General features: G+C 40.6%; 1 protein-coding gene across 1 annotated transcript in view; it reads left to right on the top strand.

The window, feature by feature from the left end:
- The window catches only part of WDR48 (WD repeat domain 48), a 48,975-nt gene extending 33,232 nt beyond the window's left edge, over positions 1 to 15,743 (top strand). Inside the window, exons 12-19 of the mRNA XM_032800860.2 lie at positions 534 to 641; positions 1,121 to 1,217; positions 3,331 to 3,426; positions 6,568 to 6,673; positions 7,954 to 8,041; positions 9,358 to 9,434; positions 10,538 to 10,730; positions 13,770 to 15,743. Of these exons, the coding sequence (XP_032656751.1) occupies positions 534 to 641; positions 1,121 to 1,217; positions 3,331 to 3,426; positions 6,568 to 6,673; positions 7,954 to 8,041; positions 9,358 to 9,434; positions 10,538 to 10,730; positions 13,770 to 13,865 (861 nt within the window). The 3' untranslated portion in view covers positions 13,866 to 15,743. The remainder of the gene's footprint in view (positions 1 to 533; positions 642 to 1,120; positions 1,218 to 3,330; positions 3,427 to 6,567; positions 6,674 to 7,953; positions 8,042 to 9,357; positions 9,435 to 10,537; positions 10,731 to 13,769) is intronic.
- The last annotated feature ends 9,691 nt before the right edge of the window (positions 15,744 to 25,434 follow it).

Raw genomic sequence — 25,434 nt, 5'->3', positions numbered from 1 at the left:
GCAGGCGCACTCCAGTAGTAGGGGGAGGAGAGAAGGGTGTCTTTACTGACAAGTCTAAGAACAGGTAAGTAATTCTTTCAGATTAAAAAGGAAGTTAAAAGTAAAAAGAGGATTTCAAAATCCATTTTTGTATTAATTTGTCAATAGATCAATAAATACCACTATCAGATTATCATTTTTATAGAGCTAGTGGATGCTGAACTTGTAGTGGATAGTATTAATATTCATTTTGTTCCTTTTTTCTTTGATTCAGTCTTTTTTTTTTTTTTTTTTTTTTTTTTTTTTTAAATGAACTACAGTTCAAGGCAAGTCAGCGTTCAACACTGGGGAAGAAGTTTATGTTGCTCTGAAGTAGTGTTTCCATACTTCTCTCTTTTAGTATTTGGAGGGCAGTGGCATCAAGCTATCAAGAAAAATAAAAAGCTTACTTATCATACAATTTCTGCTATGCAAATTAAAGGTTTTAACAGTGGATATGACTGCATATTCAGTATTAAGAAACTTCTGTATTTTTTTAATATTCTGGTGTACAGGCATGTAAAGTTGAAGATCTTGGGAAAGTAGATTTTGAAGAAGAAATTAAGAAGAGATTTAAAATGGTGTATGTGCCAAACTGGTTCTCAGTAGACTTAAAAACTGGGGTAAGACACAACTTAAGTTCTTTCCTAATTTGGGCATTTGTCATTTCATATGACCAGTCATGAAAGCATTCACATATACAGTTTATTAAGCAACCTTCCGTGAGCCATATAAAGTTCTGACTCTAAGATTTAATTTAATGTGTGTGTGGCATAAACTATTTTTTGATTACCTGATATATAATTTATCTTTCAATCAACATGTCAATGAATGCTTCTTTGGATCTTGATAACTTGAAAAGTAGTTAATTACAGAATTCTTTCTAAGGAGATAATGTTCATTTAAACTAGTCTTTTACAGTGCAATTACTAATGTAGTAAAATTTGACAAATGGAGTGTTTGTAGACAGTCTGTGTATTATCAAACACCGCCGTATTTTGTAGTTGCAGTTTAGTGTGTCTTCTGTATACATAAAAGAAACCTGCAGGATTCTTAATACAATATTCATAGTGTATTCCTCCCAATGGTCTTCTTTTGACAGATGTTGACAATTACTTTAGATGAGAGTGACTGCTTTGCAGCTTGGGTTTCAGCAAAAGATGCTGGGTTTAGCAGTCCAGATGGATCTGATCCAAAATGTGAGTTTTAATTGAAATTAACATTTCATTCAAACAATACAAAACCCCATTACATAAATTAGTATATTTCTGGCAGATGGTAATTTTGTGCTTACTTGGACTTCCCCACTTTTCTTGAGACTAAATCATTTAAATGACTCTCCAATGAAAATGCACTGAGATGCTTTATAATGGCAATCTTATGTTCACTTTGTCTATTTCATTTGTCCATTTCATTTTCCTTCAAAAAGCAAAATGAAAAATGCTAGACTGGAATTATTACATGAAAGATCTGAACTAGAGAATAATACTGTAATAAACTCATATCTTAAAATAATTGTTAAAAACAATTCAAGCTGGCAGGAATTATAGCAAAATTACCTTTTTTTTTAATAAGACTTAAAACTTAAGGCCAAATCCACAAAACAACTTAGGCATTGCAACACACAGCATGGGAGCCCCTAACTTCTAAGTGCTTTGCAACCCACTGGAATCCACAAGCCAGAGTTGGGCACAGGGCTCCCTGCTTAGTGCATGGAGAGAGTTAAGCACCTAAGCATGTGATCCACAAAAGCCATAGTGGTAGGTGAGGAGCTGCCTAAGCTAGCCAGTAGCAGATGCCAAGGAAAAAGGTATGTCCTAAACCCTGTCCCTCAAAGGGAATTAGGTACCTATCTCCACTTAGGATTCCTAGCTGTAGATCCCTTCTTGGAGTCAGGCACCTAAGCTGTTTCTTACAAGAAGAATGGCAGCACACACCTAAATCCATGCAAAAGCCGGAGGGGGGCGGTGTGTGAGAATGGGGAGGGTACAAGAAGTGGCAGCCTCCCTTATAACCTTTAGTCCAGTGGTTAGTGAAATCACCCAGGAAATGGGGAACTCCGTTTCAGTTCCCCCCGTGCCTTGAGAGAAGAGAAGATTTGAACAGGGTTCTTTCATGTCTCAGGTAAGTGTCCTAGCTCACTGGTTCCCAAATGTTTTACCAAAGGCAACCCACCAACAGCTTCGTCTTTCTTTTGTGACGCATCGTTTATGTATATGCACCCTCTGCCCTGTTACCACAACCCTAATCCTGGCCCAGCATAGAGGGGAGACCTAGATGGGTGGGGGTGGGATTGAAGGGCAAGCCCTCCTGCCCTGTGCAACCTGACACTCAAGGTCTCAGCACCACTCAGGTCTCTCATGAGGGAGGGCTGGCCAGGCCAAACCTGAGTGGTGCTGCAGCCTCATGTGCCAGGTCGCAACAACCAGAGTGGGGAACTGGACCCAGCCCCACTGTGGGGTGAGTGCAAGGCAGGCTTGCTCACCAGTCTCCTCCTCTTCTCTGCACCCCCACCTGAGGCTTTCTGGCCAAGCCAGCCCAGATGAAGTGTATGTTTGCTTAGGTCAGAGTCAAGTGATGAGTTCATCTGGCCCTGGATGTCGCAACCATCTAAAACTTTCCCATAATGCACAGGTGGATTGGGATCAACTATTTGGGAAACACTGCCCTAACCACTGGACTAAAGGTTAGGGTGGTTGCTGCAGGTGCCTCTTCCTCCTTTCCCTCTCGCAGTTTTGTTTGGAATTAATGTTCTCAGAACATGTCCAGCAGATTGGGCCCAGCCAGCAAGATAGGCAAAGGAATACCTAGTTTCACATGGTTCAGAGATCCTCGTGGGGCTTAGGTATGAGATAGGTATTCAAGCTCTTCGAGTGAGGCAGCAGTGCGCGTACCCAGAAGCAGAAACTTAGGTATCATAAAGACTTTATTGGAAATCTAGGTGCTAAAGGATTTTAGGCACCTTCAGGGTTAGTAGCCAGGGTTTTGAGGTTCTCAGTGGTGCCTGCAGCGGGAGTTAGACACCTAACTCCATTTATGGATCTGGGCCTAAGCCCCTGAACCTGAGATGAACTCCACATCAGTGGACCTCAGTGGCAGCATGGAGTTCGTTGAAGGATTGGGACCTAACTTTTTAAAATGTTTAATTTCTCTTGCATTAACCTCTTAAGCTTTGATAAGAAATACAAACTATTGGCTTATATTAACCATCTGTGAATTAAAAACCTGGAGAGTTGTCTTTTTCTCTAAACTGGCTATATGTGTCAGTGATTTTACATAATTATATTCTATGTTTTTAATCATGTGTTATAGTGAATCTTGGAGGGCTTCTACTACAAGCTCTTCTAGAGTACTGGCCTAGAACACACATCAATCCAATGGATGAAGAGGAAAATGAAATAAATCACGGTTAGTGTTCACCTGTACAATATAGGAATCTTTCAGTCCTTTTGTCTCTATCATTCATAGCTATTTTGTTCTATGAGAGTTTTTTTATAGTTGTTTCTGCACGTATAATAGCTTTTAATATAACATTGCTGTGGAATGTTTCAAGTAGCACTCCTCCACTGACAATAGTGCTGTTTGAAAGCCTTTGGAACGCCACAATAAAGAGGAAGCAATTGAAAAGCTGATCCTGCATTGAGGGTGAATTTACAGAAACGCTATTAGTTGGCAGTGAAAAAAAAATTCTGGTAACATTAAGAGGGTGGGCTTTTAAGAGAGAGAATAAATTCCTTAAGTTCTAGACAGGGCAGAGGAATGGAAGTAATTCAGTTATGCTTTTCTGGGTAAGTGTCCAGGGCACATTGCCTAATTTGCTTATAGACATTACTAGGTAGTATAAACTAACAAATAGCAGTCATGTTTGTTGGAATGTGTTATACTGAACGGGTGTTTGAAAACAGAATTGTGTACTGACCCAGGAAGCTACCCTGTGGAGTAACCTACAAAGGAAAGGTGAGGTTAACGATAGGGTTATGTAAATGGCAAACCAGATGGGGTGGATTTGGCAGAAAATAAGAAACTATAGGTCGAAGGCTTGGAAGCTGATTGGTAGACCCTTTCACTGGGACACAAGTTCACATCCAACCACAGCCAAAGCAATTCAAAAGTTTTCTGCGTCTATTGGCTATTTTATGGTCTTCATAAAATGAGGTGATTTAAATTCAAATGTCTTACAGATGGTTTACCTTACAGAACTATTAGTTTTGGTAGTCTCTTGGTGCTTTTATCAGATTGGCCTTCAACTGAAATCCTTGTCATGTGTTGGAATAAATTTAATGTGGAAATTGGAAAAAGTTTTCTAACGATTGGAGGAGTGAAATTCTGGAACAACCTTCCAATAGGAGTAGTTGGGACAAACTAGGTTTAAGATGTAGTTTGATAAAATTATGAATGAGATTATATGATAAAATTGCTTGCTATAGCAAGTGATTGGACTTGGTGACCTAGGAGGTCCCTTCCAGTCCTATGTTCCTATGGATTATGTGGGTTTAACTAGTATTTCACTCACAGTATTGTCTCAGAATGGGGTTGAGGCACTCTGTTAGGCTCTTTTGGAGGCTTTTGCATTGTTACTTCCTGTGCTGTGTATTTAGAAGGCTTAAGGGCTTGTCTTTATTACTGTGCTAAATTGGCACTGCTGCGATTGATGCAGCCGTGTCAATTTAGCGCATCTGGTGAAGACATGCTCCGTAAATGGGAGCATGCTCTCCCGCCAATATAGTGCAGTGTAGACACCATGTTAAGTCGATGTAAATTACATTGCTCAGGGAGGTGGTTTTTTCACACCCCTGAGCGACATAATTTACATCAACTTAAGCAGTAGTGTAGACAAGCCCTTAGTCTTGGGGTGGGAAGAATGAGTGGCAATTTACAAACTTTCCAAGTTATTAGAGACATGATTTTCCTATAGACTTGTGAATAGTAGTGTACTTTAGTAGTACTAGTCAGGTAAATAAGTATTGTAAAACCAGGTTCTAAATTTGCCTTTAAAATATTAAAATTTAACAATTCAAAGCAAATACTTAATAGTGGCTTGGGAAATCAAAAGTGCACTGGAGGTCTCTTGGATCAGTGATATTGTTAATAGAGAGCTGAGGGACCACACAAAGACTGTGGCTAGGCAAGCTGAATACTAACTATTTTAGTAATAAAATACTTCATTAATTTTGTAGTCTGGGGAAAAAACTCAGGGAGAAAAGTGTTCATAGTTTCCCTGGAGTCACCATTATGAAAAATAAGTTGGGCGACACAGGTTTGAAATCTGCTTATTAACAAAAAGGGATGTCTATTGGCATCTATGTTGCTTTTGAAGCATTTAAGAACAGGATCCTGATGCATGCTGAGGTAGCACCATTCCCCTACCTTACTTCCAGTGGGATTTTTTTTTTTAAGTCGAAATTTCCACTGCCTCCGAAAAAGAGAGTTTGATTTTTTTAAAATAAACAATTCAGGGAGGTAACAAATTATTTAGAAATTTCTTTAAGAACCCCCAAATTTCTCTCTTCTAATTTCTAGAGTGATTTTATTTTGTTTCTGATGAGCTCCGGGCATAGGAATATACAGTAGTCTTATCTCTGGACTCTACTCTTGGCCATGAATTCTGGTCATTCTTTTATTTTATGTTCTGCTCATAAATGAGCTAAGCAGTCTTTTTGGAGCTCGTATCACCCACAGGAACCCATATTATTCAATTTTCTGGTATGTTGTAGCATTCAACAGAACATTAAAATTTGATAATTGGTGGATTTCAGATACCACATAGTAAGTCTGGGTTCTTTTGTGACTGAAAGGCATTGCACCCGAACAGTTTTTGTCCACATTTTTCAGAGAACTTTACATTGCACTGCAAAATAATAATTATTTATCAAATCATTTCATTTTGAAAGCTGTGGTCAGTCTGTAACAAGTGAATCACCAATACTGCTCTTTTAATCTGACCCTCTGCATTTAAAATGTTATCAGTCACTTCTAGTTGTATAGTCCATAGACATGAACCTGATCAATAATTAATGGAATGTACGGTGCAGTGAAATCGAGATGTCTCTGTCAAATTCTCCTGGTCCCCTGTTTTAGAGTGGTAGTTAGGTGGGAAAGCAAAGAAGATGCTTGTTAGGACGTTGCTTTGTGGTGTTCAAGGCTTTGGATGTGCAATAATTGCCTTTGCAGAATCATTCTATTTCTTGTTCACCTCTAAAGTAAGGGTCATTCGATTCCCCCAGATACTTACACCTCTGTATTGCTCAAAAACTGGGGAAAATTGATAGTAAATCAATGTCCGACTCCTGGCCCCTATTCTCTTGTACATCAGACATTTGAGATCTGCCTCCTACAAAGTTATTATGTATTAATTGTGCTTTGGTATTTGTCATGAAATGTTTAAGTGTTGGAAATTTTGGTTTGAGAAATCAACACTTCATCTTTGCATGTGTTTTATTTCCTTTTTTTTTAATTCATCACTGTATTGAAAGGAGACAATAACTTATGTTAGTCTGTATACTTGGCTTTAAAACTAGGTATATAGTCTTGGTGTATATTTTTCCATAGTGAATGGTGAGCAGGAGAACAGAGTACAGAAAGGAAATGGATACTTTCAGGTACCACCACATACACCAGTTATCTTTGGTGAAGCTGGAGGACGCACTTTGTTCAGGTACAGAAATTCAGAGAATACAGTGTGGCTAAAGCAATAGAATAATTTTTTTTTGGCTCTTGGACAATTTGAGAAATTAATCAATGTCCAGGAAATAGAAGCTTGACCATACAAAGATGGTTTGCGGCTGATAATATCATTCCATAGTCACACTAGGAACATCTAGATTCCAGATCATCAAGACATGGTGTATTACAAGGTCATGAATTGTACAATAACGCTTACAAGGACTTGTTGATTTATAGCTCTGAGAGCACTTCCTGTACACTATCCTTCCTATAGGCCAATTAACAACAACCTAAAGCTGATCCATTTTCCTCCTAAGACTATTTAATGTACCCCATAAGTTCTAGCAGGCTTAATGTATAATTATCGTCTTTTTTTATGGTACTGCAGTGTTAGTCTGCAGGGGTGAGATTTTTCTTTCTTTTCTGATCCACTGGTGTGGAGAACGTCTCCTAAAAGTATATTTGCTGGCCTATCAGAGTGCTCTTAAGTCTGACCAGTCAAGTAATATGAAATCTTATCATGCCACTCTGATTACCATCCGTCTTGTCTTTTACATCACTTTGATTCCAGCATGACTTTAGCAGCTAATATATCATGATGAATATCCCTGGGATACCAGGCTTTTGAATGTCATAAAGCATTCATGTTTCTCCCTGGTAACCGAGTAAATCCGTTCTTAAATTAAGACTGTTTTTTCAGTCTAGGTTTCTTCATTTTCCAGAACTTAATATAGCACATCCCAAGCCTGGGAACCGTGTAACTTTCAGATCACAGGTCATTCAAGTAAAATGAGGATATATTTTCAATTTAAAATGAACCCCCATTCCCGCAGCTCTTAATCCTTTTGAGTTATAACTAAGGATTCCAGACCTTCAGTTTGATCTGCACTGGCAGATGCTTATGTCTACAGAAAGTTCCATTCAATCTGTGGGGCTCTGCACAAGGGCAAGGGCACATATCAAACTTGAAGAATTGGAGCTAGAATGTATATACTTGTTTGGTTGGTTTTTTAAACAATTTATTTTGGATTTAAAGTTCATTTAAACAAAATTCCTAAAACACTAATGTTGCTTAACTGGTGGTTATGGAACTATTATTTTTTCATCTGATTAACAGATTGATTATTTTACTAATATCTGTATTTGCCTATCACTGTTTGTGCAGACTTCTTTAATCTTTGCACTTAAGTTCTGTAATTTATGTGCTGTACAGCAATTTTCTTCTCGATGCTTAAATGTATTGTTTACAAAACTCATTTCTGTATATTTTAGATTATTATGTCGGGATTCAGGTGGTGAAACTGAATCTATGCTGCTTAATGAAACTGTGCCACAATGGGTAATTGACATCACTGTGGATGTAAGTGTCATTAGGTATAGACTTTGCCCTTCTTTTAAAGGTGAACTGCAAAGGAATTTAACTAGACTCCAGCATCTCAAGTAATGTGTATTGAATATCTTCAGTAATCAGACCTAATGGGGTATTCAAGGTATTCCTAGCTCTTCTCATATACCGCTGAAATTCAGCCTCACTACAGGTTGCTGGTACCTGCCCATTGTAAACCCCTACTTCCCATAAACCAGTAGGAACCAGGGTGATGTGTCAGATAGACGTCTCCTTCAACCTAATTTTAAAGCCTGACCTTGACTCAAATCCAGGAGTGTCAGTTTGTCATTTTCAGAACCAACCCAAACCCAACACTCCCCACCCCCAAACCTATGTTAGCATTGTCACATGCGGCTTGGCCTAGTGGGGGCTTGCCACTCCCCATGTCTGTGTTCTGTCTCCAGCTGCTTTCTGCCTGTGGGCTTGGCATGACAGATGTTGTGTGCCCCACTTCTGCTGGCTGCTGCCACTGTGCAGTGAAGTAGGCATGCTGACAAATCACAGCCTCCAAGTGCTAGTGACAGTGCTGATAGGTGTAGGGGGAAAGTGTTGGGTTCAGGTTGCATCAGTTCTGAAAATGACTCAGCACTGGCAGTTCGGGTCTGGGTCAGGTTTTAAAATTAGGCCTGTGAAGATCTCTATCTTAAACACCACCTTGGCTTCCTCTCAAACAAGCCAGCTTCATGGGGTCTCCTGGTTGATGGGGAAAATGACCAGCGTTGTGTCTACAGGGGTGTCGCTTACTGGCATACTGAAATAAGAGGAATATGGGGGAGTCCAAGAGAAGAAAAGGTACATTTTTTGAGTTAGACCATACTAAATGTCCCTCATAGCCTGGTTGGGCTGAAGTGTTCTTCACATGTGTCTGGAATTTGATTCGATTTCTTAACAAATCACCTTCTAAGAAGGTGATTTCTGATGCTGTATTCCAGATACTCAGTCTTTTTTCTTTAAAACTTAGTTTGTTTTTTAAACAAAATATTTAGTGTTTTGACTTAATCGTTTAGAAGTACTGTGCACTTTACACCCACCTGCTTCCGCTGAAATGAGCTCCAACTTATATAAAAGGTAGGTAAACAAAAGACTTGCATGAGATAGATCTGAGCTCCTCAGAAGCTTAAGCAGTTCAAAGAAAAGTTGTCCTCCGTGGTTGTGCTAGAGAAAATCATTTTTATTTGATATAATAATACACATATTAGGCAAACACACTTTCCAATTGGAAATAATGACGTGAATATAATTTGTGTGATGCCAATTGGTACTAAATGTAACATTTTGTTTCCTTTTAGAAAAATATGCCCAAATTCAATAAGATTCCCTTCTACCTTCAACCTCATTCATCTTCAGGGGCAAAAACTTTAAAAAAGTACGTATATATTTTTGACTCTTAATATTTCAGAGATACTGATATTACAGACTCGTAAAAGGGTATGCCAAAGAGAATAACAGTACCCTTGGTTAATCCAGAGAACAACATTGGACGTGCTGTCTCCATTTTTGTGAGAGAAGGTATTTAGTGTTACAGGACAATATCCTGCTACACTGGATGATATAAAAATATTTTAAAGATCTGGGAGATAGTGTAGTTGTAAGGTTTTACCTTAGTATTAATAACAAGATTTGAGTTGGTACCATAACATTTTTGGCTGGATCAAACCCAGTGTTTTAACTAATCCTGTATCCTATCTCAAACAGATGATTTAATCAGAGAAAGATGCAAAAAACTCCAGAGTAGGCAGGCTTGGGAGAACCTGCTCCTCACATTAGATGTCATCCTGGTTTCTAATCGTTAGAGATTGGCTTGAGCCCTGAAGCATTAGTTTTTAAAATGTTTACTATCTTTTAATTATGACAACCATGTGTATTCTTGATATTTATATAAACATCCAGTCCCTCTTTGAATCTGGAGAAGTTTTGGCCTCAACAACTTCCTATGGCATGAGTTCCACAGTTTAATTACATGTTGCCCGTAAGAGTATTTCCTTTTATCAGTTTGAATTTTCTACCCTTTTAGCTTTATCGAATATCCTTTGTGTTATAAGATAGAGAAAACAGAAATTCCTGACCTCCCTTCTGTTTACAAGTCATTATTTTATATACTTTTATCATCTCCCCTATTATTCATCTGCTTTCTAAGGTAAACATTCCAAGTCTTTTTTCAGTCTCTCTTCATCTGAGTTTACCATGCAAGATCTTGATCATTCTTGTTGCTTGTCTCTGAACAACCTCTAGTTCTGCAATATGCTTTTCAGATAAGGTGCCTGGTACTGCACACAGTATTCCAGATGGTGATGAGTCTTCAACATTGATTTATATAAAGGCATTATTATGAAGATATTATTTTAGATTATAAACAATATAATACAAACAAACAACTGCTATAGCAAACACCATTGCACAGGATACTGTGAAGATAAGTGTTTGAAAGGCTAAATCTGGTGTTTCACAACTTTTAATTACCTTGTACAGAGATCGATTGTCAGCTAGTGACATGCTGCAGGTCAGAAAAGTGATGGAGCATGTTTATGAGAAAATCATAAACCTGGATAATGAATCTCAGACAACTAGCTCCTCCAATAATGAAAAAGCTGGAGAACAAGAGAAAGAGGAGGATATTGCTGTGTTAGCAGAAGAAAAGATTGAACTCTTGTGCCAGGACCAGGTAAGTTGACATAAGCACTCATTTAGGCCTTCTTGCAAAAATAGGATGATCAATAGTAAATCATTTGTGAACCTCTAGGTACTGTTCGTAAAATATGCTACAGGTAAACTATATTTTAACAGATGCCTTTGAAACTAAATTTTATGTTATGAACTCAAATGTTAACTGATAGTACTATTTTGCTTTTTGCATCTAAAGCATGGATGGTGTGACAAAGTTCCTCCTCTACCTTGGTGGGTCCTGCACTTATTGGCAGATTTACTCGCCTTAGAGATTCACAGCAGCCCTCAGTTCGGCCACTTTTGCAGCTCAAATCTGCTGTTTTATTCAGATAACTTCATCACCGGCCAGCATGGGGAAAAGGAAGGAGAACAATCCCCGCAGTCTCTGCTGATCCACTGTGTGGGTCGGGGAACAGCCCAGAGACCTTCGTCTCTGGTGGAACCCACCGTCCAGGTCAATTCCTCCTGTGTGTGATCAGGAGTTAGGAGGTTTGGGGGGAACCCAGGCCTGCCCTCTACTCCAGGTTTCAGCCCAGGGCTCTGTGGACTACAGCTGTCTAGAGTGCCTCCTGGAACAACTGTGTGACAGCTACAACTCTCTGGGCTACTTCCCCATGGCCTTCTCCCAACACCACCTTTATCTTCACCACAGGACCTTTCTCCTGGTGTCTGATAATGCTTGTACTCCTCAGTCCTTCAGCAGTACACCTTCTCACTCTCAGCTCCTAGTGCCTCTTACTCCCAGCTCCTGTCATGCATACCATAAACTGAAGTGAGGTCCTTTTTAAACTCAGGTGCCCTGATTAGCCAGCCTGTCCTAATTGATTCTAGCAGTTTCTTCTTAATTGTCTCCAGGTGTCCTAATTAGCCTGCTTGCCTTAATTGGTTCCAGCAAGTTCCTGCTTGTTCTGGAACTGCCTCGTTACCTTACCCAGGGAAAAGGAATATACGTCATCTGGGACAAATATATCTACCTGCTAACACTCTCCTGTAGCCATCTAGCCTGACCCTGTCACAGTGGATAAATGGCATTACCAAATGTCTAAATCACAGAATTTTGGTGGTTGAACTGTATTCTCTTTTGGGGCCTAATACTCCAAACCCTTGCTCATGCTAATAATCATATTAACCATACACTGCTATATTGATATGAATAGTAAACACAGATGACGGTACTTTGTTGTTCTTGGAGATCACAGGCTTTAAAGAAGAGTTTCATTGAGGAGGGTCTTAAGTTACTCATGTTTGTCGGAGTTACTCATGTCAGTTAGTATTGTGTAGAGTATACCGCTCTTCCAGACAAAATTATTTAGAAAGCTGTAAAACCAGACTAGGAACAAATTAGTTTTAAAAATCATTTCACATTTTCATCTATTGTATGCCTCCTAGAATTTGATATCAGTCAGAAAGCTCATCTGCAATAAATTGTAATCACACTTCTATATAACATCATTAAGATTAACTAAACAAATAAACTATGGGGTTTAGAATATTGTTACATTTCTAGTCATGTTCAAAATCTGTCTAACTTCAGAGCATATCTTTATATTGCCTGTTAGATTTAGTAGTAAAATTATTTAGTGGCAATATGTGCAATAGCACAGCAAGAGGCATTGCTACTTTGGAAGCAGGTTTCAAACTTCCTTGGATCACAAGTGAAAGGAGTGTAATAGTCTCAGTTATGGGGGGAAGACAGATATTCAGATTCAGTAAGTTAAAGCCACCTAAATGGCACCCCTGCTCCAGTTCCACTAATACCAGTATTACAGTACATTTTATAGACAGTAAGGTGGGACTCAAGCAGCAACATTTTTCTTATTTGCCTATGTCATGGTATGAGCCCCCACTCTGAACCTTAGCATCCAAAAGATGGGGTACCAGCATGAACCCCCCTAAGCTTAATTACCAGCTTAGATCTTGTAGTGCTGCCACCAACCAGGACTTGCAGTGCCTGGTACACTCTGGTCCCCCCAAAACCTTCCCGGGGACCACAAGACCCAGACCCCCTGGATCTTAACACAAGGAAAGTAAACCCTTTCCCCCTCTTAGACTTTCCCTCCCTGGGTCATCTGGAGAGGCTTCACCAACTCACTGGTGAAACAAGATCCAAATTCCTTGAATCTTAACACAAGGGAAAATAAACCCTTCCCCCACTGTGTCCTCTCCCCGGCTTTCCCTCTCTGGGCTATCCTGGAGAGATAGACAGATTCAAGCTCCGTGAATCTAAAACAAAGGGAAATTCGCCTTCCTCCTCTTCCTTTCCCCCCACCATTCCCTGATGAGTTTAGACTCAATTCCCTTGAGCTTTAACAAGGGGAAAAAATCAATCGGGTCTTTAAAAAGAAAAGCTTTTAATAAAAGAAAGAAAAAAGTAAAAGTTGTCTCTGTAAAATCAAGATGACAAATGTTACAGGGTCTTTCAGCTTATAGACACTAGAGAAAATCCTCCCCCCAGCACAAATACAAGTTTCAGCAACAGAGATACAATCCTTCCAGCAAATACACATTTGCAAATAAAGAAAACAAACAAAAAGACTAAACCGCCTTCCTATTTGGTACTTACTAAATTGAACAGAAGGGGCTGTTTCAGAAATTTGGAGATATCTGCTTACGTCTGGTCCCTCTCAGAACCCAGAGAGATCAAAAACCCCGCAAAACAGCCCAAAACAAAGGCTGCCCTCCATGGAGGTTTGCAAGTATCTTGTCTCCTGATTGGTCCTCTTGTCAAGTGTTCCAGGTTCACTGTTTGTTAACCCTTTACAGGTAAAAGAGACATTAACCCTTAACTATCTGTCTGTGACAGCCTATCTATACATTTTGATGTTTACTGACATTTACTGATAATCATTCCAAGCCTACATATGCTGCTGCTGGTGCTCTCTAATGTATATTAACCCATTGGCACCAGTCCTCCTTAGTTCAGTGTACCACTGTCAGCTTAGAATATGCTTGTCTGAAAATCAAAACTTCCAGCATCCAAAGATTTAACATATCTACCAGTCTTCTGCAATAAAATATAAATTCTCTTATATTGCAGGTTTTGGATCCAAATATGGACCTTCGAACTGTTAAGCACTTCATATGGAAGAGTGGTGGTGATCTGACACTTCACTACCGACAGAAATCAACGTGAAAGGAATAATGGACTCACGTGGTTGTTCATTTACTTGACCTTACTGTACTGGTTCCAAGAGTAGTACTATAGAAGCCCACTGAACCCTAAGGTAGATGAGACTTCTAATGACTCAGTATGGACCAGAGAGTATACATTTAGTAATTGAAGTGACTAATAGATCTGTAATATAGAGAAAAAATCTATATGACTTAAACTAAAGTCTGTCCTAGTTAAGGCACAGCAAGTGAAATGAGGAGTCCCTAGTGGTTCATGTTATGTGAGGTGTACAGAGAACAGATGACGATCCAGTGCAGACTTTTGCTTCCTTCTTGTTTTGTTTTTTCCAGAGCATTAAATTTTCATCTGCTCGGGCTTGATATGAAACACAGTTTTGGCCATATTACTCACTATGTTCATAATGCATGCACTGTATTTTTTTGAATACATTCCATTCGTACATTACCTACAATGATTTTTCACAGGTTATTCATAAAAATAACTTTTACCACTTTAAGAAATCTCAAAACACCGAAAGCTATTGCACACTTGAAAGTAGCCCATTTAATTGTAAGTCAAAAGTTAACATAATTAGAATTGTTTTAATACTGCAGTTCAAACGTTCTTATATAGAGATCTATTGACATTCAGATTAAGAACACTAGAGAAATATTGTAGCAGGGTCAGTCCAGTGATGCTGTGCATCATAATAGAATAAACATGTTTTGCAAAATTTAACAGATTTTTTTAAGAAATTTAATTCTTCCTGCACTGTGTCCTTACTTTAAAGACACGCTAGTTGGAATTCCAAGAAACTGCTTTATACTTCTGTGGCATTTTGTTAAAAAACTTAAGACCATTCTGAAAATTTTAACTTTATTTGTTGATATCAGCAGCAAATTTCATATCTATGATATAAAAGCATGTGTTCTTTTTTCCCAAGTTTTATATGCGGATTTTGTTGTTATAGCTGTACACATCTTTTCATGTTCTTTCTAAAAATCTAAGGCTTTCATATATTAATAGTAGCCTTGTATAAAGTTTAACTTACTGGGGGAGGGAAGCATTTCAGCTTTTGGCAAGAAAATTTGGGAGTGTCCCAAAAGACTGTTTGTTTGTAGCCAAAACAAATTAAAAATCCTCACCACAAAATTATGTAAAATGATTCTTGTCTGAAACAGAAGCACAAGTGCCTTCAGAGGGCAGTATGTTTATTCAGGTTTCTTCAGGAGACGTGCTCTTGCCCTTCCTGTGTTTTGCTATCAGGATTTAGGCTGGGGCCTACAGAAAGTCCCAGATACATTAGTTTACTGGGATTTTATAGTGATCAAATGACACACACAAAAAAATCCACTATCATATGTTATTTGAAAAATATCCAGATACATTATGTCCTGGACAAAGTCACCACTTAAACAAGAGGGTCTGGTTAAGAATTAAGCTAGCATGTCTTTTTCTCTTCCTTGAAGGAAAGTCAAATTTAATTTTTAAGCCCCATTTCTGTGCATACTCCATTTGACACAATTGTGCTATATTGCACATTTTTAGTGATATTTGTGAATTAAATGGTTTAGCAGAACTGTGTAACTTTTATTAATAAATTGTCCTGAATTATATTTATTAATAGCAGAGATCTATGCTTTGTTCTAATAGACAGTGATTCTTTCTGGTTGTTTTGCAGTCCCTTTGTATACATTGTAACTGCTCCCAGTTCATTCATTCATTCCTTTTTTTTTTTTTTTTTTTTTTTGGTGTCTGAAATCAGCCAAGGTTACTGTTCCAAACATCCCAATAATGCAGTTTCAGGAAAAATTGAAGGGAGTCTGCAATGCCAAAAGGGTAAATGATCTGTATTTCACAGTTGTACAGAATAAAAGGCTTTAGTTAAAATATTTAAAAGTTGTTTTGATCATTCATTGGTTCACTTATGCAACCCTGGGGTTGTCATTTTTTTCACCCTTTTCCCAAAGGACATATAAATCCTTTTCTAATTTTTAAGGAAGTTGCACAGTCGGGTTCCCAGTAGCTTAAAAATAATTGCAGTAAAATGCACGCAGTAATTTATGCAGATTTTGTAATGCAGCATAAGATGGTTGAATGTGACTACAGGAAGAAATATATGCTGTTTCTCAAGGGATAATGCTTGCAACAAGAAAACAAAATTAAGGGAACATAAGCAGGAAAAAGTGGAAAAGACTCCTTAGCATGTGGTTCATCCCAGGCTTACTGACCCTGGGAGCAGAGCTCTGTTTTTCCAAAGACATTGTCCCTACTCTGTTGCCAAAGTAGCCCTTTACCCTGAGCATCTGTACAATGGGAGGAGGCAGTAGAGCTGAGTTTAAACTCTTTTACCCAAGAATACATTTACAAACAAGTTCACTTGCTGTAGACCCTGATGGAGGGTGGGGGCCTGTAGTGAGGCAGCCTGGCTCCCAGCTGCCCCAGAGAGGGACTAGCCCCTGCGGATGCCAGAGTGGGTGGAGTCGCTGGAGCCTGCGCCCGCCCCCCAGAGGTCAAGGCGCAGAGCAGGACGTATAAAAGCCCAACCCCCAGGGCTCAGAAGCGGCCTGGCCACCAGAGAGGCCAGGCGCTGATGCCCTAGCTCCTGCTGGGGAGACTCCAGCCACCTGTGACCAGCCCGAGGACTGGCCTTACCTGCGGAGGCTGGACCCCGACCAGATGCCAGAAGAGCCAGTAAGCCGACCGGTACAAAGGGACCCAGAGGAACTGGCCAAGTTACCCCTCACTCAGTATCCCGAGGAGCCCGTGGTGTTGGACACCGCAGAAGACGCCGCAGAGATGCAGTTACTGGTAGAGGAGGAGGTCGGAAGTAGCCCCGGGGCAGCCGACTCTAGTCTGGCTGCAGCACGCCCAGAGCCAATGTCAGTGTGTTGCGGCCAGGATCCCCACTGACACAGCAGCAGGCTGCCTGCCGCTGTTAGGGCCCCAGGCTGGGACGCAGAGGAATAGGCGGGCCTGCGTCCCCCCTGCCACCCTACTCACAGGAGGCATCTCCCCCTCCCCCTAATGCTCAGGACCTAGGGCCTGGGTCTAATACTGAACCGTTTGCTCAGCCCCTGCCTGAGAGCCTGAGCTCCTGACTGTTTCCTGCCCCACCAGGCTAATTCGCCAACTCACCGGACTCATGTAGTGAGGCGGCCTGGCTCCCAGTCGCCCCAGAGAGGGGCGACCCCAACAGCGGACGCTTACAGGGCCCTAGGGTGGTACTCTATTGTAATTTAATCACAAGTGTTTATCTTCATTAAAACATGAGGTGTAGCTCATTAAATGAGCAATTCACAATCCTTTTGCTGTCAGCATTCATATTTTCACAAACTAAAATTTATAGGTGAGTGGCTTGTTTTAATTTCCTAGACCAAGGTTCCCAAACCCTGTTCTTTGGACCTTTGGTGAGCCAGCAGAGCAGAGTTGGTCACATGTTCCCATTTTCAGCTCCTAAATTCCACTAAGACGTCTACAAATACACTAAGGCCTTCGCCTTTTTCATGTAAGCAATGGCTATAGTTGCAGCTTGTCGTGACGAGAAAAAGACTTCTACTTACTTTATAGCAGCTGTACTTCTTCAAGATGTGCTGTCTAAATGTATTCCACTCCTGGTGCCCAACACACTTGAGTTAGGAATCTTTTGCTAGAATTGTCTTTTGGCTAGCACCGAGCCCTGAATCCCCTTGCGTCCCCAGAGCATAAAGAGCAGAGCGAGGCCAACTGTCTGAGTGCCTTCACACGTACAGAATCCAGATGGTGTCAGATTCCGTACTAGCGGGAAAAGAGCATGGGTCATGGAATATATATGGACATCACATCTCAGACCTTACAGTAATTGTAATTAAGGAATTGTTTTTTATTCAAGTGATTGTCCAAAGGTATTCCACTCTAGGTTGCTGCTTGCAAGTCACCAAATGTACAGAAGGTGCATGCTCAGAATCTAAATAAAGAAGATGGCTCTGCCAAAACAGGCATCCGACCTAAATGCCTTTACAAGGGAATAGGATCTTGCAAAGGTATGTGTTGATCCCGGGTAGCTGCCCTACATGTTTCAGAGATTAGAACACCTCTTCGAGACGCCACAGATGCTGCCTGCACTCTAGCTGAATGAGCTCTGACCTGACTTTGATGGACGTCTAAACTAGCCAGATAATATAGTTTATTGCAATTGGAGACCCATTTTGAAAGCCTTTGGGATAATACAGCCTGACCGTTAACCCTATCTGCAAAAGTAGTAAACAGTCTAGGTAAGACCCTGAATGTTTGGGTTCTATCAAGGCAAAAGGATAGAGCCCAGAGTACATCTGAAGTATGAGCCTAGCCTCCTGTTGATTGCCATCTGGATTAGGAAGAAAACAAGTAGATTATCTGGTTCAGATGGAAGTAGATCTCAAGATACATGAGGATGGGTGCCAAGGGTAACTTTGTGGAAGACAACGTACGATGGCCTTGCTGTAAATGCCTCATCTCCCCTATGCTTTGGGATGATGTGATTGCCACTAAAAAGGCTGTCTTCATTGAAAGATGCTGTAGCCAGCATGATGCCAAGGGCTCAAAGAGCAAGGAGAAAGGGAACCTATCTAGTTAATCACATTAATATCCCAGGAAAGAGGGAGTCTTAGACTGAAGGAAATACGTGAACTAGGCCTTTGAAGAACCTAGCTGCTGGTGGGTGTGAGAATATCATGTGACCTTGATTGGAGGATGGTGGGCTGATATTGCTACCAGGTGCACTGGGGGGAGGGGAATAATTTTGATAGGCAAGTTAATGCTGTTATTTTTACTCATTATCTATTGGTGTAGGTGGCTAAATCTTGCCTGGGCTGCTGAACTTTAATGAGTTTTGCAAGGCTGACTTAACTAGGTCTGATTTTTGCCTATCACTGTATCTTGTAATATCCATTCTTTCCAGAATCAGTTCAATCGGGGTTAAATTTGAGTCTCCTTTTCTTTGTTTCCATATCTTAGGCCTCAAAGGGACCACTTGCTATGAGACAAGCCCCAAGTTTGTATCACTAGTTGAAGGGACTTGATAAACACTCATAGTAAAGGTAGCAAACGTAACTTACAGCAGGGCTTAAGCAAACTAGAAAGAGTAACAGCTGGGAGTTGAATTCACATTGGGGCTAAGATACATATTTTTAAGTGAGGGTAACTAACCAGTGGAATTTACAGAGGGATGTGGTGGATTCTCCAGAACTTAATTTTTAAATCAAGATTGTGCATCTGTCTATAAAATGCTCTAGTTTAGCTAGCAGTAATAGGCTTGATGTAAGAATTACTGGGTGAAGTTTATGGCCTGGGTTAAGCATATCCAGAAGGCCAGAAAGGACTATAATTGATGAACAAAAGTTAAATGCTCCTTTGAGAGGAAGCTAGTCAATGTCTACACCACCATTTCCTGCAATATTTGCACCGTTCTTCTGATTTTGTAAGAAGTGACATCTGATAGGGAACACCATCTAGAGGCCTGTGCCAGGCAAAGGGGGAAGAGCTTGTGCTATCTGTAATTTCTAATGGGGGACTGACATACCAGGAGTGCAATTCAGAGTAGTGGGGAACTATGTCACCCCTGCCTTGCAACCTGGGGTGCCTCTCATTGCTCTGCTGTTGTAGCTCTCCATTTGGGGTGCTCAGAAACAGCATGCAGGTCACACCCTGAGTGTCTGTGTATAACTGCAGCCTGCCAGCTACACGCTGGCTCTCAACAGCCTTGGTTATACTACAGGGTGACCCCAACACACACCCAATCCCAGATCTTCCCCCAGAAGTACATGTCCTGTACTTCCCAGCCTCTGCTGGACAGTACAAATATATTAAATCCATTTCTTTAGGGAAAAAATATGCCATTTTATCTTAAAGAGCTACCCAGAGACTTCAAATTAAACTCACTGAATTAGATAAAACAATCAAACAAGTTTATTAACTACGAAGAGATTAAGTGCATATAAGTAATGAGGCATAAAAGTCAGAAATGGATACAAGAAAAATAAACGCTTACTTGTATTTACTTAAGAAACTAACTTAATTGTAAAGCAAACTTTCTCACCCCATTTCCAGCAAGGTTACTGACCAAACTCTTCAGGTCAGGACCCTGCCCCCAGAGTCCAACAGCTGTTTGCTTTTGTCTTCTCAGGTACAGAGAATGAAGTGGGTAGAGAGAGAGGCATTTGTGTCTCCTTTTTATAGTTTGTCCCCCTCTTGGAAAAACATTGCCAGGGGCTTGTCTACATTACCTGCTGGATCGATGGGCAGCAATCAGTCGGTGGGGGGTGGGGGTGTGCGATTTATCATGTCTAGTCTAGATGTGATAGATCGACCACGAAGCACTCTACCGTCAACTCCGGTACTCCACCAGGGCGAGAGGTGCAGGCGGAGTCAACAGGACAGCGTCAGCCATAGACTTACTGCAGTGAAGACACCGTAGCTGAAGTTGCATAACTTAGATCGATTCCCCCACCCTCCCAAGTGTAGACTAGGCCCAGCTGTGAGAACCAAAAAGACAGAGTGAAGGTGGAAGGATATTCCCTGCTAAGTTTTATTTAACCTGTTTGAACTTCCTTTGTTTTCCCATCCTGCTTGATGATTATTTACTGCTTAAATGCAAATGGAGGCAAGCACACATTCCTTTGTTTAGCACAGACTTGTTTGCCAATGTCTGCTTGGGCAGGTCTGTGTGTGTTGTCCTACAGAGGAATCTTATAATTTAAAATGTGTATGGCAACACTGTATGTGATCAGGACAATACTGACCAGCACATTGAGTTTTCATATGATAGTACAAGGTATGCGTTGTAAGGTAAGAATATTACAATAGAATGTGAATACAGCTCCCCTCACCCGTGTCCCCAGTGTTTCCCACTGCCAATCAGCACCTAACCCTCCATCCCTGCACCTCCCGCCCACCATGAGCAGCTGTTTTTTGGTGTGCAGAAGGCTTGGGGCAGGGGTAGGAGGAGCAAGAGTGCAGCAGACTCAAGGGAAGGTGTGGGGGCCTTGGGGAAAGGAGTGGAGTGGGGCTGGGGCAGAACCAGGGGTTGAGCTGTGAGCACTGTGTTGCACAGTGGAAAGTTGGCACCTGTAGCTCCAGCCCCTGAGTTGGCATCTAAGCAAGGAGCTACATATTAACCTCTGAAGAGCTGCATTTGGCTCCCGAGCCACAGGTTGGCTACGCCTGGTGTAAGGCAAAAGCAGGGCTGGAGAGTATTTAAGGATTAGTGGCAATATCGAAGGTAGTCAGACTTGCAGCCATTGCATGTGTTAACTTTTATTTGGTGAGTGGCAGGAGGGTTGAAGCTGTACAAGGGAGGAAGGCACAGCAAAGCAGACCACCACTGCTTGCTGTAGCAGACAAAAACCACTGCTAACTTCAACTAACTTCAAATCCAATGAAGGTTGTTGCAGCATAGGTACAGAAAGTCAACCCCCAGTGATCAATTGAGGGTGATAGGCCAATGGAGTGGGTTACATGTACACAAACAAGGTTAAGTCTCAGTACAATGTTTTTATACTCAAGATGACCCCCTACTTTTGTCACTCCCCCCAATTCATTATATAATAAATTATGACCAAACATGAAAACCACATTACACACTAGATCAGGGGTCCCCAACATGGCGCCCACCGGGGCATCTAAGTGCGCTCGCATACTGACCGACGGATGAGAATCTGCCAAAATGCTGCCGAAATTCAGTGGCATTTCAGTGGCGATGCCTCTGGATGACACTGCTTGCCGCCGACAAATAGCATCATCGCCGAAATTCAGCAGCAACACCTCTGGATGACGCAGCTTGCTGCTGACAAGCAAAATTCATACTGGCTGGAAGATGAGCATTCGCCGAAATGCTGCCAAAATTCGGCGGCATTTCAGTGGTGATGCCTCTGGATGACGGCGCTTGTCGGCGGATGCTTGTCCGGCAGCATGGTCCTCTGTGGCTCATCTGGCACCTGCCAGATGAAAATGTTGGGGACCACTGCACTAGATTATATAACATGTTTATCTATTTACTAGCAATAACAAGCTATTAATCTCATTATCCAACAGGGACATTCCTTGTTTAGCCTCATCATATCTGGAAGGTCACAGTAACTTCATCCTTGTCTTGTATCCAAATCAGGGACATTCTAAAAACTGAACAGCAGCGTATCTAGTAAACCAAAAAGGTTTTGTTTGCTCTCCTTTCCCCAAACAGTTATTCAAAGGTCTTATTAACCACACTAAAAACTAAATTATATTGCTTATGTATTACTAGCTAATATGTGATATACATGATGCACTAAATACACTAAGTCTTTACTATCTTACATGTTCACCTAATCACTGTTTCACTTCCTTATACACCTCCCTGTCATCAGTACAAAATTACATGTCTATAAATTAAATACACAGAGCAGATGTAGGGAGGGAAGGAAAATACTTCTCTCCACTGAAGTAGACCTTTAAGATTGGATTCTCCCCCTCCCCCCCCGCAGTTCTCATGCACTAGCATTGTACAACAACATGCTCCAAGATATTGCAGCAGATTAACTGGGTGTATGTTTCAGAAGTTTAAATTTATACCACTTAAACATTGGACCAAATTCACTTGAATGTCTTCCTCTATCCCTTAAAAAAAAAAGCAAGCTGGTTTTGGATTCTTCAGGCTTAGGACACAGAATTATACTTTGAAACCATTACTTATTGTAACTCCTTCTGCCTTCATAATGAGTTTTAAAACGGACCACTTGCCCCTAAGTACTGTGAATCTGAAAATGCATTCCAAGCGAATGATCAAAACTGCAGCCCCACCTCTCTACAATCTTCCTAGGTTGGCTTCATTTCACACCTCCTCCTAAAACACTGCAATGCAGAAAGAATTACCCACAGTGATTTAGCAACACAAGGCATTTGAACAAATCAGTGACATGAAAACTTAGACATTTATAAAGGTTTTACAAGAGCATGAGAAAAAAAAGTCAATCAAAACAGGAGAAAAATGAGTGAGTATTTTAGGCTGTTCTTTGAACCAACCAATACAGTAGGGGAATATACTCATGAATGTGTGTGGTATTTGCTTATCCATGTAATTCAAAATCTGGAAAGAACAGTTGTCCTTAAATTAGTTGCTGTTGGAGCAGGTGTGTCTGAGATTTCCCTAAAGTCTGATTCCACTGCAGAGCCTCATGTACCTCCCCACCTTAGAGTCCTGCTGTTGCAGATGGCCGTGGAAATTCCCAACAGCTAAACAGGAACTAACGTGTGGGGAAAAGGGAATTCTGAGTGAGAGGTGGTGAATACTCGGAGTAGGAGACATTGGTGCTTATATGATGACTGAGGATGGACCAGACTGCTGTACGATGTATAATACAGTGGGAGGAGAACTAGGTTTAGCCCTGCTGTTTGAAGGGTCTGAAGGAAGTGACATGTAGTCCAAGCAAGTAATAATGGAGTACAATAAAAAGTGTTTTAGTTACTCCTCTCGCACGATATATTTGAATTCTGTGGTTTCTCCAGACATTTCACAAATGTGGATACACATTTGGTTAAACAACTGCACACAGAGTAACTATTAATGGAATGACATCAGACAGGAAAGGGGTTTCTCTACAGGGATCTGGTGTTATTTAACTCTTTATTAATGACCTGGATGTAGGAATAGAGAGCATACTGGTCACATCTGCAGATGACACAAAGCCGGGGCTGGGGGATGTTTTCAAACACTTTGGAGGGTAGAACTAAAATTCAAAGAGAACTTGATAAATTGGAGAACTGGGCTAAACACAACAAAATGAAATTCATCAAAGACAAATGTAAGGTGGTACATTTAGGGAGGAAAAACCAAATGCACAAATACAGAATGGGGGATAACTGGCTTGGCAGCATCACTGTTGAAAAGGATCTGGGAGTTGTGGTGGATCACAGCCTCAACATGAGTCAACTATGCGATGCTATTTCAAAAAAATGCAAATGCAATTTTGGGTTGCATTAACAGAGGTGGAGCACGCAAGTCAGAGGAAGTGATAGTACTGCTCTACTTGGCACTGGTTAAGCTTCAGCTGGAGTACTGTGTCCAATTTGGTCACCACTATATAAAAGGATGTAGAGAAACTGGAAGGGATCCAGAGATGAATGACAAGATCATCAAAGGGATGAAATGCAAGCCATATGAGCAAAGGCTGAAGAAACTGGGTATGTTTAGTCTGAAAAAGAGGAGATTGGGGGGGAAGAGGGGGGAGAGACATGATACTGGTCTTCAAATACTTGAAAGGCTGCCACAAGATGGAGAAAAAAATGTCCTCTTTTGCCACAGAGGGCAGGACAAGATGCAATAGCAGATTTAGGAAGTTTTTCCTGAGATTTAATCTAACTGTAAGATGCCTTGGGAGGTTATGGAAGCTCCTTCACTGGAGGTTTTCAAAAAGAGGCTGGATAGCCAGCTGTCTTGGATGGCTTAGAGATAACAAATCCTGCATCTTGGCAGGGGGTTAGACTAGACGATCCTTGTGTTCCCTTCTAAACCTATGATTCTATGTCAAGTCCTGTCCACGTGTTTTCCAGCATGGTAATCCTGCCAGGCAGGGCAGTGAGATGAGTAAATGTTTGGCAAGGAACTTTTCTGCCGTTACAGAAAAGAGCACTAGAGATGCCCGCAGCTAGCACATCCTACTACTTCCAGCATTTGTATTAGCCTGGTGGACACACCTTCTATCTGACAGACCATGCGCCCTTGGGACTTGACAGAGCAACAATTAAGTATTTTTCAAACTTGCTAAGCCATGCTTCCATCTTTGTGTAACTTAAGGAAGTTTCCAAGTATTAAGATCAGAGGAACTTTGGTTCTTGTCTCTCAAATTAAATTCATCTATGCTGGAAGAGTTAAAATTTTGAAGTCATTTCACAAAAATATCAATTTATCTTCCATTAATGTTAGCAGTGCAAAGGGTGTTCAGCTGTTCTTAAGAACATAATTCACAACTTACCTGTTATAAGGAAATCACAAAAACAAAACTTCACATCTTTAGAGCTCTTTCAGCATAAATGCTTTACAAATGGTGAATTTAGTTCCAACCCGCAAATTCTTACAGATGAAGTGCCTGAGGCAGAGGCTAAGATAATCAGTTGTTCAGAATGCTAGGGGCTACAGTCATCTACAGTCAAATAAAAGTTTGGAGTAAGTCAGAAATTTTCAAAATTCACATTTTAGATAATTTTTCATCAAAAATGAGAAGAATAAAAAGATCTTTGTAATGATCACAAAAAAGTTCAAATTCTGTTTTTCAACCAGTCCTAGGTTAGCTAATGTTAAATGCTGTGAACACCCAAAACACCATATAAGTAGCTACACTATCTATTACTGTTACATTTGAAATTCAAGATTAGAGTTGATATTTCCTGTTCTATTTTGGAATTCCTAAAAAGGGATCTCTTACTATATCTAGCGTGCCACCACTCCTTTAGCTGAATTGTCATTAGCTAAAAAAAAAAAAAAAAAAAAAAAGAACCACAACCAGAACTCCTCTCCACACCTGTTAATGAGAATATGATACTTGTCTACCTCGATCCTCCTTTATGTAAGGGTGGCTAATTCTTTCACTATGCTCTAAAA

This window comes from Chelonoidis abingdonii, chromosome 2 (genome assembly GCF_003597395.2).
Source record: "Chelonoidis abingdonii isolate Lonesome George chromosome 2, CheloAbing_2.0, whole genome shotgun sequence".
NCBI lineage: Eukaryota > Metazoa > Chordata > Testudines > Testudinidae > Chelonoidis > Chelonoidis abingdonii.
The sequence above is the reverse complement of the archived record's forward strand: the minus strand, read 5'-3'. Positions and strand labels throughout refer to the sequence as shown.